Source organism: Leptonychotes weddellii, chromosome 9 (assembly GCF_054177405.1).
Source record: "Leptonychotes weddellii isolate Sample4059 chromosome 9, ASM5417740v2, whole genome shotgun sequence".
In the NCBI taxonomy this organism is placed as follows: domain Eukaryota; kingdom Metazoa; phylum Chordata; class Mammalia; order Carnivora; family Phocidae; genus Leptonychotes; species Leptonychotes weddellii.
The window spans coordinates 73,969,249-73,984,415 of NC_138377.1; the positions used below are offsets into that span (position 1 = coordinate 73,969,249).

The window sequence follows — 15,167 nt, forward strand, 5'->3', positions numbered from 1 at the left end:
GCATGGCTCTCAATGTCCTTGGAAAACCATTCATTAAATTCCTCATGTGAATCAAATAATGTTGGCATAATGAAATGTAGCAGAGCCCAGAGCTGGAATCAGAAGAAATGTGAAATAATTGTAGGAAAACAAAATGACAGTGTGTGAGGATATGATGAGGGTTTGGAGAGCGAAAGTTGCAGGTGTGTGTGAGTCTGTGTCTAGGAACAGCTGTAAGTGTGGGCAAGAGGGTGAAAGAGAATGAGTGTGTAAGCACATGCCTCATCAACCAACCCTTATTTTCTAAGATGTTAGAGCAAAATGAGATTATTTTTCAATTAATTTCAAACTGAAAGTACAAGTCCTGCTCATATTGCAATGGGATAGTTTTAAAGATCTTATATATTTAAAAAACCCACTTCACAACCGAACACAATCTGAAGTAGCATAACTTGCTAATAATAACTCTTAATCGGGGGTCAGGAAATTATGGCCTACGATGCCAAGGCTGGTCTGCCAGCTACTTTTATAAATAAAGTTTTAGTGGGATATAGCTACACCTATTCCTTTATGTATCGTCTATGGCTGCTTTCACATTAGAATGCCAAGGTTGAGCAGCTGCAATAGCAACTATATGGCCTGTAAAGTCTAAAATATTTACTATCTAAAAAAAAAATTACTATCTGGCTCTTTATAGAAAGTTTTCTGACCCCTGTTCTAGATGATCAATTATCTTTTCTAAATAAGGAATTTTAGCTCCTCTCAGTGCCAAAGATTATTACCTTTTCATTCTATCATAAAAACATCCCTGCATTAGATGGGTAGCATTTCTAATGGGGTCACTATTTATTCCATAAATACAAAGGAATACATTAATTTATTTGCCTATGCCAGAGAATAAGAAAATAGGAATGATGCCCAAAAAACCCATTTAGGGCAAGCTATGGTCAAATTCTTCCTTTTATGTGGGGATTATAATTTGTACAGAGCAGTAATGTTCCAGGTGGGCATGGGAAAGAGTTCTATTCTGTGCCAGAACCATTCTGTTTAATGCAGACATAAAACCGAAGCCTTTACTAATGCCTACCTCTGCCATGGTGTTCTGAATTGGGGTCCCAGTTAGCAAAAGCCGATTCCGACACTGGAACTGCAAGAGAATCTTCCAACGAACACTGTTCAGTAAAATGAATTACAAATTCCAAGTTAGCAGTAAATATTTCTTCACCCTACTAAGACCCTGTATTTCTAAAAATGCTTTCCAAAAAAATTCCAAACACCCAGAATCAAGTACTCCACCATGTACACATTGAAAAATATTATTCAACAAAGCCGAGGACAGAAAATGACTCCTATATACTAAAAACATGGTATTAGGATTTAGAAAAAACAGCCCTCAAATGGGCAGAGTAGGATCCTTTCTGGCTTAACAAAGTGCTCTATTACCTTTGGTCAGTTTTGTTGACACAAGCTTTTTAATTATAAGGTATTTATCTGTAGTAGAAAGCTTTATAATTCTTAATCTCTGTGCTTCCAGTGTGAGTTTAGAGAGATCAATGGAGAAAGGGGATAGGTGTCAGAAGAAAATGCAAAATCAGTATATTGCTCCCAGCAGTAAGCTTGTCCTACTTCAAAAGAGTATAATATGAAGTAATGTCCGTCAGAGGACAGAATGTACCATCCATCTTGTCAGTTAAAATGGAACTCTAAGAAAGTCTTATGGGCTCACCAAGAGTTAATAAAAATGCATTCAATGCAACATTTAATACCACTCAGTAACCCTTTAACGCCAAGCAATGACTTACTATTCAGTTTGTTACTTTGAAGGTAATATAATATTTTAAACATGTAACTTCCAATAAAAAGATCTTGGGGCTCTAATAACCAATCAGGGACTAGGACAACCTGATAAAACAGACAGAACCTACAATGTATATAATGTAATATTCCACTTCCTACTAAGACCTCCTGTTCAAAATAATCCCTGAATCAAAGGGCAGACAAGCCTTCTCCCACAAAAATGTTCCTTGAAGAACAAAGATCTATTAAGATGCAATAAATATTGAGTAGAGAAACAGAAGTTAAGAAAATCCCTTGTACTCTAAACATTAATATATTTGTATTCCATATAAAATGCAAAAGGGAATTTTTGCCTTCTGGTCAGATACATGGTATATGCAGAGACCATATCATGCCATGTTTGGAAACCTCTCTGATCTTTATTCATCTGTGTGTATACATATATCATAAGTCTATATCCTATATCTATATATCTATACAGTCTTAGTTTACAGAGTTTGGTGTCTATTAATCATGTTACCTGGAACTACTCTTGAGTGCCTGAGCCTCATCCAATACCATGTACTGCCACTTGACACGCTGGAAATACTTTACATCCTGCACCACTAGCTGGTAGCTGGTGATAACCACATGGAAGGGGGCATCCTGAGTGTAGAGGGTCTTCTGTAAATATAAGAAGGGAAGAATGGAAATAGATACCTAATAATTCATAAGATAATGAGGAATGGATTTTATTTTCTAAAGCTAAGAAGTTTAACATAGTCCTACTAAAGATGTGCTTCTCCCACGTCGTAGATGTGCAGTGAATTAAACCATAACTGTTTTTAAAGTACTCACCTTAATTACAGATCATGTTAAACATCAGTCTTCAGCTTATTTAAGAGTTCTTACTTAATCCTGGACTTTTAAGTCCAACTGATGGTCTATAATGGGAAAAGTGTTATAGAAGAAAAAAAGTGCACTTGTCTAGTGTCTAGAAATATATGTAAGATTTTATACACCAGAAGTTACTCAAATAAAATGGAGAAATGATTGCATATGTATGTGTGTGTATATACACGGGCATATGTGTATATGCAATAAACTGAAAGTTACCTGACTCCAGAACCTTCTGATAACTTTTCTATCATGAGGATTTCCCCAATATGGTAGCACCTGGAAAAAGGACCATCATACAGATTATTTCCTACTTGTAATCTTAAAAGTATCATCACAAATGTTATTCAGAATGATTTTAAAAGAACCTAAAGAATGAATATAGGAATTCTTCTGTCACTGCCACTAGTATTCTTCCTGCTGACTGAATTAAAACACACATAGAGGGGTGCCTGGGTGGCTCAGTCATTAAGCGTCTGCCTTCAGCTCAAGTCATGACCCCAGGGTCCTGGGATCGAGCCCCACATCAGGCTCCCTGCTCCGCGGAAACCCTGCTTCTCCCTCTCCCACTCCCCCTACTTGTGTTCCCTCTCTCACTGTGTCTCTGTCAAATAAATAAATAAAATTAAAAAAAAAAAAAAACACCACAGAAAACATTTATGAGAAGGCATCAGAAAGCTACTGTGGCAGAGGAGAATTACAGAGTCAAGATCCAGAAAAGAAAGTCGTCCAGAAAGTAAAGCCTGACACCTGGTACATGTCTTTCCTAAAGGTGTTGATCTTTCCCAAAAGTTCTAGCTGAAAAACTAAGAAATTGAACAGAGTATTTTTTTTTTAAAAGATTTTATTTATTTATTTGACAGAAACACAGTGAGAGAGGGAACACAAGCAGGGGAAGTGGGAGAAGGAGAAGCAGGCTTCCCGCAGAGCAGGGAGCCGGATGCGGGGCTCGATTCCAGGACCCTGGGATCATGACCTAAGCCCAAGGCAGACGCTTAACGACTGCACCACCCAGGTGTTCACCCCCCCCACCCGCCCCCGGCTTTTTTTAAAGAGATGCAGGGCCTACAGAACAAAAACTGGAGTTCAAGGCGAAGGATTATGATAACCACCCACTGGGAATCACAGGATACATGCCCATAGGCAATAAAGGTCAACTACACATAGATGCGCCTTAACAAGTACTGAATCCCAGCTTTGAATCATCTCAATTCCTGACAGAATTAAGGTGGGGACTTTGGATTATTAGTGCACCCCCCAACCCCGCCCCACCAAATTACTACAGGCCAAAAACAAAACAAAACAACCACCACCAACCCAGAACACATATAAATCCTCTCTGGAAGAAGAAAACAGAGCCCACAATTATCTCTAGAATTTTTCCTATATAATGTCTGGTATACAATAAAAACACAAATAAACAAAACCAACAAAAAACCCTCAGACATATGGAAAGACTAGACCCCGTGACTGAAGACTAACAGGAAAAACAGATATAGGAAATAAATCCAGAGGAGACTCAGATGATAAAAATATCAGAAACAGACTTTTTTTTTTTAATGATTTTATTTATTTATTTGACAGAGGGAGACAGCGAGAGAGGGAACACAAGCAGGGGGAGTGGGAGAGGGAGAAGCAGGCCTCCCACCGAGCAGGGAGCCTGATGCGGGGCTCGATCCCAGGACCCTGGGATCATGACCCGAGCCGAAGGCAGACGCTTAACCGACTGAGCCAACCAGGCGCCCCCCGAAACAGACTTTTTAAGAAGATGCTAATTTGTTCCTGAAATTAAAAGATAAGCTTGGGAATTTCAGTGGTGTACTAGAAACTATAAAGTACCAAAGGGAGTTCTTTAGAACTGAAAATACAAAAACTTTTAAAACTGAGAATTCAATCATGGGTTTAATGACAGGTTAGATGCAGCTTAGAGAAAAGCAGTAAAACATGGGGCATCTGGGTGGCTCAGTCGTTAACAGTCTGCCTTCAGCTCAGGTCATGATCCTAGGGTTCTGGGATCAAGCCCCACATGAGGCTCCCTGCTCAGCAGGAGGCCTGCTTCTCCCTCTCTCTCTCCCCCTGCTGTGTTTCCTCTCTTGCTATCTCTCTCTGTGTTAAATAAAAATTTTAAAATCTTAAAAAAAAAAGAGAAAAGAAAAATTTAAAAGAAAATTAGTGAAACAGATGATAGGTCAAAAGGAAATATTTAGACGAAACAAAAGAATGTAAAATTCAGCACTTTTTCTGTGCATCTCTAGGTGTCATTTTCTTTCAAAGTGCTTCCTGGATCTGTAGCTTGATGTTTTTTGTTGTTTTGAAAAATCTCACTCACAGTGAAGTATAAATATACAGGAAGAAATGAAGATCAATGAAAACAGTGAATAGGTAATATTAATGTATGTAAATAAATTTAAAATGTATAGATAAAAATAACACTCTGTGGGGCTTAGAAGAGAAAATATATACAAAAACAACAGCAAGTCTCTCTCTCTCAAATAAATAAATAAAATCTTTAAAACAACAGCAGCAGCAGCACGTAAGTCTTCAGAAGACGAATGTAGTTAAAGTATACTGGCCCCTGGGTGGCTCAACTAGTTAAGAGTCCAACTCTGATTTGGGCTCAAGTCATGATCTCAGGGCTGTGGAGCCTGCTTAGGATTCTCTCTCCCTCTTCCTCTGCCTCCACCCCATCCCACTCACGGGCTCTCTCTACACTCTAAGAAAAAAAAGAAGTATACTAAAGCCTTTGTATGAAAGCAGTAACAGTATTAATTTATATTATACTTTTTAAAAAGTCAAGGATGCATGTTCCTTGACTCTTGGGTATTCTCCTGGGTATCTACTAAAGAGTAAAATGAATATATAATTAGCAAGCTAAGAAGGAATGAAAAAGAGTAGTAAAATCTAATCAATCCACAGGACACAAGAAAGGACAAAAAGGAAAGTTACAGAAGTAGAAGGAAAGAAGTAGAAAACAAACAGCAAGGCAGATTTAAAATCCATGTTATCAATAACTACATTAAAAATCAGCATAATTATGGGGCGCCTGGGTGGCTCAGTTGGTTGAGCATCTGCCTTCGGCTCAGGTCATGATCCCAGTGTCCTGGGATCCGAGCCCCCCACGAGGCTCCCTGCTCATCGGGGAGCCTGCTTCTCCCTCTCCCTCTGCCTGCCTGCCTGCCTACTTGTGATCTCTCTCGGTCAAATAAATAAAGTCTTTAAAAAATAAAAATAAATAGAATTACAAACAAAGGCAAGAAAAAACCTTAAATGTAAACAGAATGGTTAAACGTAAAAGAAAAAGATACCACATAAAAACCAGAAGAAAGCTAGTCTATTTAATGCCAGAGAAAACAGGCATTAGGCAAAAGCCTTAATGAGAGGAATTTCATAATAAAAGGTTTATCAGGAAGGTAAAAATAACTGTAAATTTGTATACAACTCACAGCCTCAAAATATAAAGCAAAATGGACAGAAGAAAACAGAAATGGATAAATCCTTAATTGCGGTAATTTTTAAAAATTTTTATTTATTTACTTGAGAGAGAGACAGAGAGTGCACAAGCAGGGGGAGGGGCAGAGGCAGGGGCAGAGGGACAAGCAGATTGAGATCATGACCCCAGCCAAAGCCAGACGCTTACGGAATGAGCCACCCAGGCACCCCTGTGGTAAATTTTAACATACTTCTTTCAATTAGTATTTGGACAGGCAGACAAAAAAATCAGTAAAGATACAGAAGGGCTGAAATACACCTGACCTAATCAACATATATACAACGCTGCACTCAACAACTGCATAATACCTAATATCTGCAAAGAGATACAAGACATTTATATGGTGGACCATAAAAGAAAAGTTCAAAAAATTTCAAAGGATTAAAATCATAAAAAGCCTGTTTTCCTATCACAGTAGATTTAAGCTGTAAATTAGTTAACAAGATACCTAGAAAATCATCCTCTGTTTGGAAATTAAGAACTACACTAATTTATTTAAGTAGGCCCCACACCAATGTGGGGCTTGAACTCACAACGTAGAGATCAAGAGTCACATAGTCTACCGACTGAGCCAGCCAGGCGCCTCAAGAACCACTCTTTTTTTTTTTTATTAAAGATTTTATTTATTCACTTGACAGAGAGCGCGGGTGTGCACAAGCAAGGGGAGGGGCAGGCAGACAGAGAAGCAGGCTCCCCGCTGAGCAGGTGCCCCAAGAACCACTCTTAAATAAGCCATGAATCAAATAGAAACTTGAAATAGAAGCTAGAAATTATTTTGAATTAAAGAATAATGCAAATGTGGCACATCAAACCTTTGGATGGCTATAGTCATGCGTAGAAAGCAATTAATACCCTTAAATACACTTACTGGAAAAAGCTGAAAATCAACAATCTAAGCTCCATCCTGAGATGTTAGAAAAAGTGCACAAAAAGTAGATAATAATAACAAAAGACAGAGCAGAAATGAATGAAATAGAAAACACATAAAATAGCCAATTTCAGGAATGAAAATGGAACATTAACTACAGAAAAAATATAAACCATATTTCTTGGGAAAAAAGAGGAAGTCAGAGACACTGGTCATACTAGAATCATAAAACAAATGTTACTCAGATACCTGCCAAATAAAATGAACTTTCAGATGTTATCATCATAGATCTAAATATCTTTTGAATGCACACTAACTATCAATCTAAGCAGAGTCTACATTTAACTACGTTCTGCAGGGAAGTGAACACATTTCTGACAATCTAAAGGAGTAACGGCAATAGGAACAATAAATCAATAGAGCAGAGGTCATCAAACCTTTTCTGTAAACAAGCAAATGATAAATATTTTCAGCTTTGCAGGCAATATGATCTCTGTCACAACTACTCAACTCAGCTGTTGTAGTGAGAATGCAACCATAAATAACACTTAAACAGAAGAGTGTGGTTGTCTTTCAACATATATGCATTTAAATTTCATATACCATTTGTTGTATTACTTTTTAAATCAACAGTTTAAAAACATGAAAACTATTTTTAGTTTGCAAGCTGTACAAAAAAACAGGTGGCAGATTCCTCAATGAGTTAAATACAGAATGACTTAGCAATTCTACTCCGAAGTACATACGAAAAGAATGGAAATGAAAACAGGACGGGTGTTCAAATGATAACCTGTACATGAAATGAATGTTTGTTAACAGTACTATTAACAATAGCCAAAAGGTGGAAACAACCCAAATACCGCTGAGAGATAAATGGATAAACAAAATATAGCGTGTCCAGATAATTAAATATTATTCAGTCATAAAAAGGAATGACATGCTGACATGCTGAAACATGAAAATGTTATGCTATGTGAAAAGTCATACATAAAAGGCCGCCTATTATATGATTCCAGTTAGATGAAATACCCAGAATAAGCGAATCCAGAGAAGTAGACTTGTGGTAGCCAGGGGCTGGAGGGAAAGGGATTGAGTAAGAAGCGACTGCTTAATGGGGAAGAGGTTTCTGTTTGGGATGATGAAAAAATTCTGCAACCAGACAGCATCAATCATTGCACCACACTGGAAATGTACTTAATACTAGTAAATTATACACTTTAAATGTGACATTTTAGACATTTTTTGTATGTGTGTGGGTTTTTTTATTTTTATTTTTTAAAAGTAATCTCTACACCCAATGTGGGGCTTGAACTCAGGACCCTGAAATCTAGTTGGATGCTCTACTGACTGAGCCAGCCAGGTGCTTTCCCTATGTACGTGTATTTTATTACAATTTAAACAAAACAGGACAAATGAACATGGCAACTGGAATATGCCCACAGGCCATTTTTACTGACCCCCTAGAATAACAAAAGTAAGCTCAACATACAAATGAGCACTCAATTCCAGGCGCGGGCACAAAATCAAAGGAGAGGTATCAATGACATAAACAGTACTACATTGCCATCTAATGGTCAGTGAAGTTAATACCGAAAACTCAAGTGGCTCGGTGGAAAATTTTAAGACTTAATTTTTCAACTTCCTAATTGCTCAACATGTACTGGAAACGAAAGCAAAAATGAATGAATGAATGAATGCAGAAAAAATATGGCAGCTCCATATTCCAACTGGCAAAGAATTCTAGAGAAAATATTCAACAAATTGCCTTAGAATCTCATCTTAGAAATTTAAAAATGAGTCTGTAAAGTTAAAAGCTATACACTTAATGTGCCTTGTAAACCATTTCTAAATCTACAATTCAGCCACATGGTGGGGCCACAGCCACAAAGGTATCCCAAAATGGAATATCTCAGATGTGTCCTTATTCCTTACAAAACATAAGCAAGAAAACATCTGACTCCACCTCCACCCTATCCTGTGCCCTTTAAACTGCATGGAACCCATGTATTATGGAGACCCCAAATCAGGAAGACCATAACAATAACTTGATAAAGAATCTCCCTAAAATCCTCCTCACCGTGCAACTTCAACATCATTATATTACCTTAGGGACAGAACACATATTTAACTGATTTCACCATTTTTACTTGCAATATAATAAATCCTACCCATTCTTTTTTACATCCCAATAACTTTCCACAATTAAACCCTATTTAATAAATCTTATCCACATCCTACCCAACCTAGTGCAACATACTTCCCTGTCCTCAATCTCACTTCTTTTCCTCTGTATTAGTTAAAATCAACTTTCTTATTATCTACCTTAGACATAATCTGGACTAGGACTAAAGATCTGACTTTAGAGTATCATGAAAATGAATTATTTATGAATATGGGGGGGACAACAATGCCATAAATTATGTGATATGTGCCGTGATGATACGATTTGCCAAAATCTCTGGTAAGCCAATAACGTAGGTATTTTCTACTATGGCAGTTTGACCAAGAATATCAATCCATGTGGCTAATGCAGCAAATCATTCAAATTGGACTTTGGCTTTCTTACTTATGAAACATAAGGATGTAATATGCTCTCTTATTGCTCCCATCAGTAACTTTTTCTATTTTTTTTTAAGATTTTATGTATTTATTCGAGAGAAAGAGAGAGAGAGAGAACACAAACAGGGGGAGTAGCAGAGGGAATAGCAAAGGGAGAGGGAGAAGAAGGCTCCCTGCTAAGCAGGGAGCCTGACACGGGGCTCAATCCCAAGACCCCAGGATCATGACCTGAGCCGAAAGCAGATGTTTAACCAATTGAGCCGTCCAGGCACCCAGTAACATTTTTTTTTTTTTTATTAAAAGGTTTTGTTTATTTGTCAGAGAGAGCACAAGCAAGGGGAGCAGCAGGCAGAGGGAGAAGCAGGCTCCCTGCTGAGCAAGGAGCCCAATGTGGGACTCGATCCCAGGACCCTGGGGTCATGACCTGAGCCGAAGGCAGAGCTTAACCGACTGAGCCACCCAGGCCTCCCCCCAGTAACTTTTTTTTAAAAGATAAATATTTATTTTAGCGAGAGACCATGCACGTGGATGAGAGAGAGAGAGAGAGAAAGCATGTGCACGTGCAGAGGGAGGGGTGAAGGGAGAGGGAGAATCTCAAGCACACTCCTTGCTGAGCATGGAGCCCAGGACCCTGAGATTATGACCCGAGCCAAAATCAAGAGCTGGACGCCTAACTGACTGAGCCACCCAAGCACCCCACCCATCAGTAACTTTTAAAGGGAATGTAATTCAAGTATCTTGGGAAAAATGCAAGAAATTCAAAACTCTTAGAGCAACTGAATAAGGCAGGCGGCAAAAGAAAAATCAGGAAGTTTATTTTAAAGAGCAACAAAAATTTTTGTTGGATTGATTTTTACCTTAAATTTAGGAACAAATCTAGTAAATTCCTGGTGCCAATTGTTAAGTGTAGAAGCAGGTGAAATTATTAAGAAAGGTCCCCAGATGTTCTCTCGCTGAAAGACAAAAACTGGGTCAGCTAACTGAAGGAAAACTGAAGATATTTAGTTCAAAATTATAATCAATAATGAGCGCAGTTTAAGAATAAATAATACATTATAATTAAGAGAAATGGTGCCTAGCTCCCACATCTCCATACTCAGTAATAATATCCTATGTTAATAATAACACAGGCAAGGAATTTGCTCAGAAAAACCTTGAGACAAAATACCAAGCAATTACTCCCACCCCCACCACCTATAGGTCCTAATTTCTATCATTCACAAAGCACTTACAATATCCTGACTTTAAGTATTGCTTTCCCTTATACAAGATGATCATAACGATTTTGGAGCTTTTGCTTTTTTCAAAATGCTTCTACATATATTTTTCTCATTTAATTCTCACAGAATTCCTACAAAGTAGATATTATCCCCACTCTGCAGAAGTAGAAACTAACCCTCAGAGAATTAAAGTGAAGTCAGAGCAAAAGAGATCAGATGAATTGCCCAAGTTTACATTGCTTATAGTCAACATAGAGTTCAGATGTGAACCTGGGTCTTCTGGTCTAACTAACTACAATGTCTTTGCCACTGTATGAATGGCTCTGGACAGGGGACAGGGGGCAATATGTCAAACCACACATTCTCAGTAACTATCCTAGTCTCGCAAACCAAAATGCTTCATCACACTGTGTCACGCTGTAATGATCTTGAAGGCAAGGAGTTAAGTCCTACTGTCCTCATATGCTCCAAAGCCCAGCACAGTGCTAGATAATGGCTGATTCTCACCCCAGAATCTAGAGTGCGAAACATAGAAAGACTGCATCTACCCACCTCAGCCAAATGGGCCAGGAGGGCAATACTCTGCACTGTTTTACCAAGGCCCATTTCATCTGCAAGAATGCCATTAATGCCCTGGAAAAAAAAAATACACATAGTCAATAACCTCTCACATTCCATCACACAGGATTCAACCTACTGTCCCAAAGAACTAATCAAACTGTCAAGACTTATTTAAACAAAAGTGACTAGAAATACCATTTCAGCACTATTACCCACTGCTGCAATGATTCCTTTTGCCAACTCCATAGCTACAACTATGAATCATGGTATCTGAGGCTAGTTTCTCAGCAAATTTAATCCAGGCAAAAAACCAATCATGTTTACCAAGACCACCCTATGTACGTGATACAAATATTCTCCAATAAAATTTCAGGTTAAAAATATAAAAACATCTTTTTGACTCTTGTCAGAGGATAAAGCATTTCAAAGGGATGAAATTTAAAACATTGTCTTGTGCTCATTTCACAATACACTGAACCAATGATTTTAGGAAAACACATAACGAAAGAGAGTGGGTATGGCATAGTTCTAAAATTCACCTGTTCATAGAGATTTGCCAACCAATTCATGCCTTTCAGCTGATAGCCTTTTAATTTGCCATTAAAAATTGTAGGCTGTGGAATATCTTCCCCAGCCCGGATAGATGGGTTTGCCAGGCTGTAACTCTCCCCAAACCCAGTGCCAGACTTGTTTGCTGCCCGAAGGGCAGCTGCTCGACTTTCTTTCGCATCTTCATCAAATGACCTTGTCTGGAAAATAAAAACATTAGAAGAAAAGTATGAGGTAAAAAATGAAATTCAAATAAAGCTCATAATGACAGTGTATCTACTTTGTGGTAACTGGAACAAAATTTCTGATAATATTATGTAATGTATTATGTATAAAGCACAATATATGAGGGGCGCCTGGGTGGCTCAGTTGGTTAAGCGGCTGCCTTGAGCTAGGTCATGATCTCAGGGTCCTGGGACTGAGCTCTGCCCTGCGCTCCCTGCTCAGCCAGGAGCCTGTTCCTCCCTCTGCCTCTCCTCCTGCTCATGTTCTCTCTCTCTCTCAAATAAAAAACAAAACAAAACCCACAATATATGAAATATTACTAATATTTAAAAATTAATTTAACGATTATATTAAGAATATGCTTTTGATGAGCACACATATTACATGATTATAAACCATATTACATGACTACTTGCTTCATCAAGGAATGTGTTAAAAATCTGATATAAAATTTGTTTGGCTGGGGTTGGTGGGGAGAAGGTCAAGTTTATCCTGACTTGGATGCTGTTACATGGGGTTCCTATGCAGTATATTCTTTACTTACTTTACTTAATTTAATCTAACTGCAATTTTCTTCTGATTTCATGAAATATCACTATATCAAGAATTAGCAAGTTATTACTAAGGTGAAAAAAAGGTCCTAACATAGCACTATTCTTAAGGCAATGATATAGCTCTCTTAACAAGCACCACTGTGGTCTTTTCCACTAAACAATCATGATGCATTTCACACTATATTGCCCATGATTACTCAAGACGACAAAAAAAAAACAGGTCAACTGTCCTAGCTTCAATCAACACACTCCTAAAGCTTAGACAAGTGAATGCTCATTTTCCACGCTTTCTCCATTATGCCTACTGTTCTAAATAGAGCCACAGCCTGCACCCAACACAGTCACATATATACACATCTGCCAATGCTTTTAATTGAAAAATGAGTAAGACTAAAGGAAGACCACCCGAGTGAAAGGTTGTAGGGTATTTCCGGAGCCCCTTACAGTTTCTTTTCATTTTAAGACTCACCCGAGCTTGATGAATATGGTAAGCATTTTCAGCATTCTTCAGGGCCTGGGCTTTGAAATGGTTACTATCTGAAAAGGAAAACTTGGAGATTATCACACGTCATTAACTGATCTCCTTCAAAGATGCAATTCACACCAACATTGTCAATCCCTAAGTCCCCCAATTTACTCATCCCTAAGCTCACAGAGAGTGAGAGAGCAGAAAGGTTCAAATTACATGACAGAGGTAAGGACCCAGAAGTGGCTATGAACGCAGAGGGTTGCCATGGTCTCCAGTAGCCGAAGCCAGCTCAGAGAAACCACCAGGAGACTACGCTCATTGCCCAATCCTCGGTTTCTTGCACAAAGCAATGACAAAGCAAAGCAAAGCAAAACAGTGGGTTTTCAAAATTGTGATAGATTTCTGCTGGGTGAAACTATTCCCAAAGAAGAAATCCAGACATGTGTAAACCCCAAGATCCTTGCAAGCATACTCATTCTTTTTATTCTGAGCTCAACGGGATCTTGATCACTATTCTCTATGAAATTCCCCTCAAATTTCACCCCAATTCCTCCCTCCCTTTATGGTCACAAAAAGGCCATAACTGAGGGGCGCCTGGGTGGCTCAGGTCGTGATCTCAGAGTCCTCTGAGACTTGAGCAGGGAGTCTGCTTGTCCTTCTCTCTCTTCCTCCACCCATGCTCTCTCTCTCTCAAATAAATAAAATCTCTTAAAAAAAAAAAAAAATACCACAACTGAACAGTCTCTTTCTCATGCCTGCCTTGCATCACCAAGAATCTTGTTATGTGACAGATGATTTTCTCTGCTAAGACAGTTCACTGAATTCTTCTGATATAATATCCTCCATTTCTACTAACAAATCAAAACATATAAAATATTCCCAAATTTACAAGATCATATAAACACACCCTTTCCTTTTCAAATTCTTTAATAAAAGTTATTTTGTATGTTTGTTTTATTCATACTTTCCCTACTCTAGTGCAATAAATTCCCCTTTACTAATCATTACCTACCGATCAAGACAAAACTTACAAGAACTAATCACGTGTATAACCTTAGATATAAAAAAATGGAGGGTACCCACTTCCTCTACGTCTTGATTCAGGACTCACCATAATCCTCCTGTGTAATGTTAACTACCACCCCTCCACCAATGTCAATTTGTCTTTGGGTAGAACTGTCTTCCAGTTTCCTTAGGATTTCTTCCTGAATTCCATCATGACCCATGTCTCGTTTGCGACTCATGAAATGGGCATACAACTCTGTTTGGGTGATTAAGAAGTTCAGTTTTCGCTGTTGCCTCTTGGCCTAAAGGAGAAGAAAGTTATTTTCACTAAACAGTCAAATCATCAATCACATCACATCAATTCTGTTGATTTGGTGATCAACAGAATTCACCAAATCTATATATACTTTGCATATAATTCTTTTACAAATTCTTTACCTTTAGAAAGGTAGTTAATTGCTAATGCACAATTTTATTATAACCAAGTCAGTGGTACTAAAAGCACAGAATAGCCTTTACTTATATCTTATGTAAACATGTGAAAAGATCTTCTTCATCACCGAAAGTCAAAATAAGTGACTAGGAGCTATGAATTATTCTGAAAGTCAATGTAGGAGAAGCCAATCAAAGGAAGAAAACGCTCCTAAAAACAGTGTATAGTTGATCTGTATACTGATCAAGTACACACACACACATACTTAGCCACTGCTTTGCATTAACTATTTTATAATAAAACTCATATGAGGTACAGCTGATTTATCCTTGATCCAATACCTCCCCAAATGAAAAATAAAAACATAACAAGGAAGTTAGCCAAGAAAGGAGACCAGTCCTAAAGTATGCTACATAAAACTATGCTCTCTCTTTAAGATTTTACAGTACTTGAGCCAGATTCAAATGAGAAGAAAATCTGAAACACGGTTTAACAGAAAATGGAGTTATTTTTCATAATGGATACAGGTGTTTATGCTTACTATGTTAGCAAAGCTAATGTATTATCAAGAAAACCTTTCCA

General features: G+C 38.0%; 1 protein-coding gene across 1 annotated transcript in view; it reads right to left on the minus strand.

Annotated features, from left to right (window-relative positions):
- The window catches only part of INO80 (INO80 complex ATPase subunit), a 101,020-nt gene that overhangs the window by 66,619 nt on the left and 19,234 nt on the right, over positions 1-15,167 (minus strand). The window contains 9 exon segments of the mRNA XM_081830962.1: positions 3-92; positions 1,067-1,151; positions 2,297-2,439; positions 2,872-2,931; positions 10,427-10,522; positions 11,342-11,422; positions 11,890-12,099; positions 13,148-13,215; positions 14,259-14,454. Coding sequence (XP_081687088.1) covers positions 3-92; positions 1,067-1,151; positions 2,297-2,439; positions 2,872-2,931; positions 10,427-10,522; positions 11,342-11,422; positions 11,890-12,099; positions 13,148-13,215; positions 14,259-14,454 — 1,029 coding nt within the window.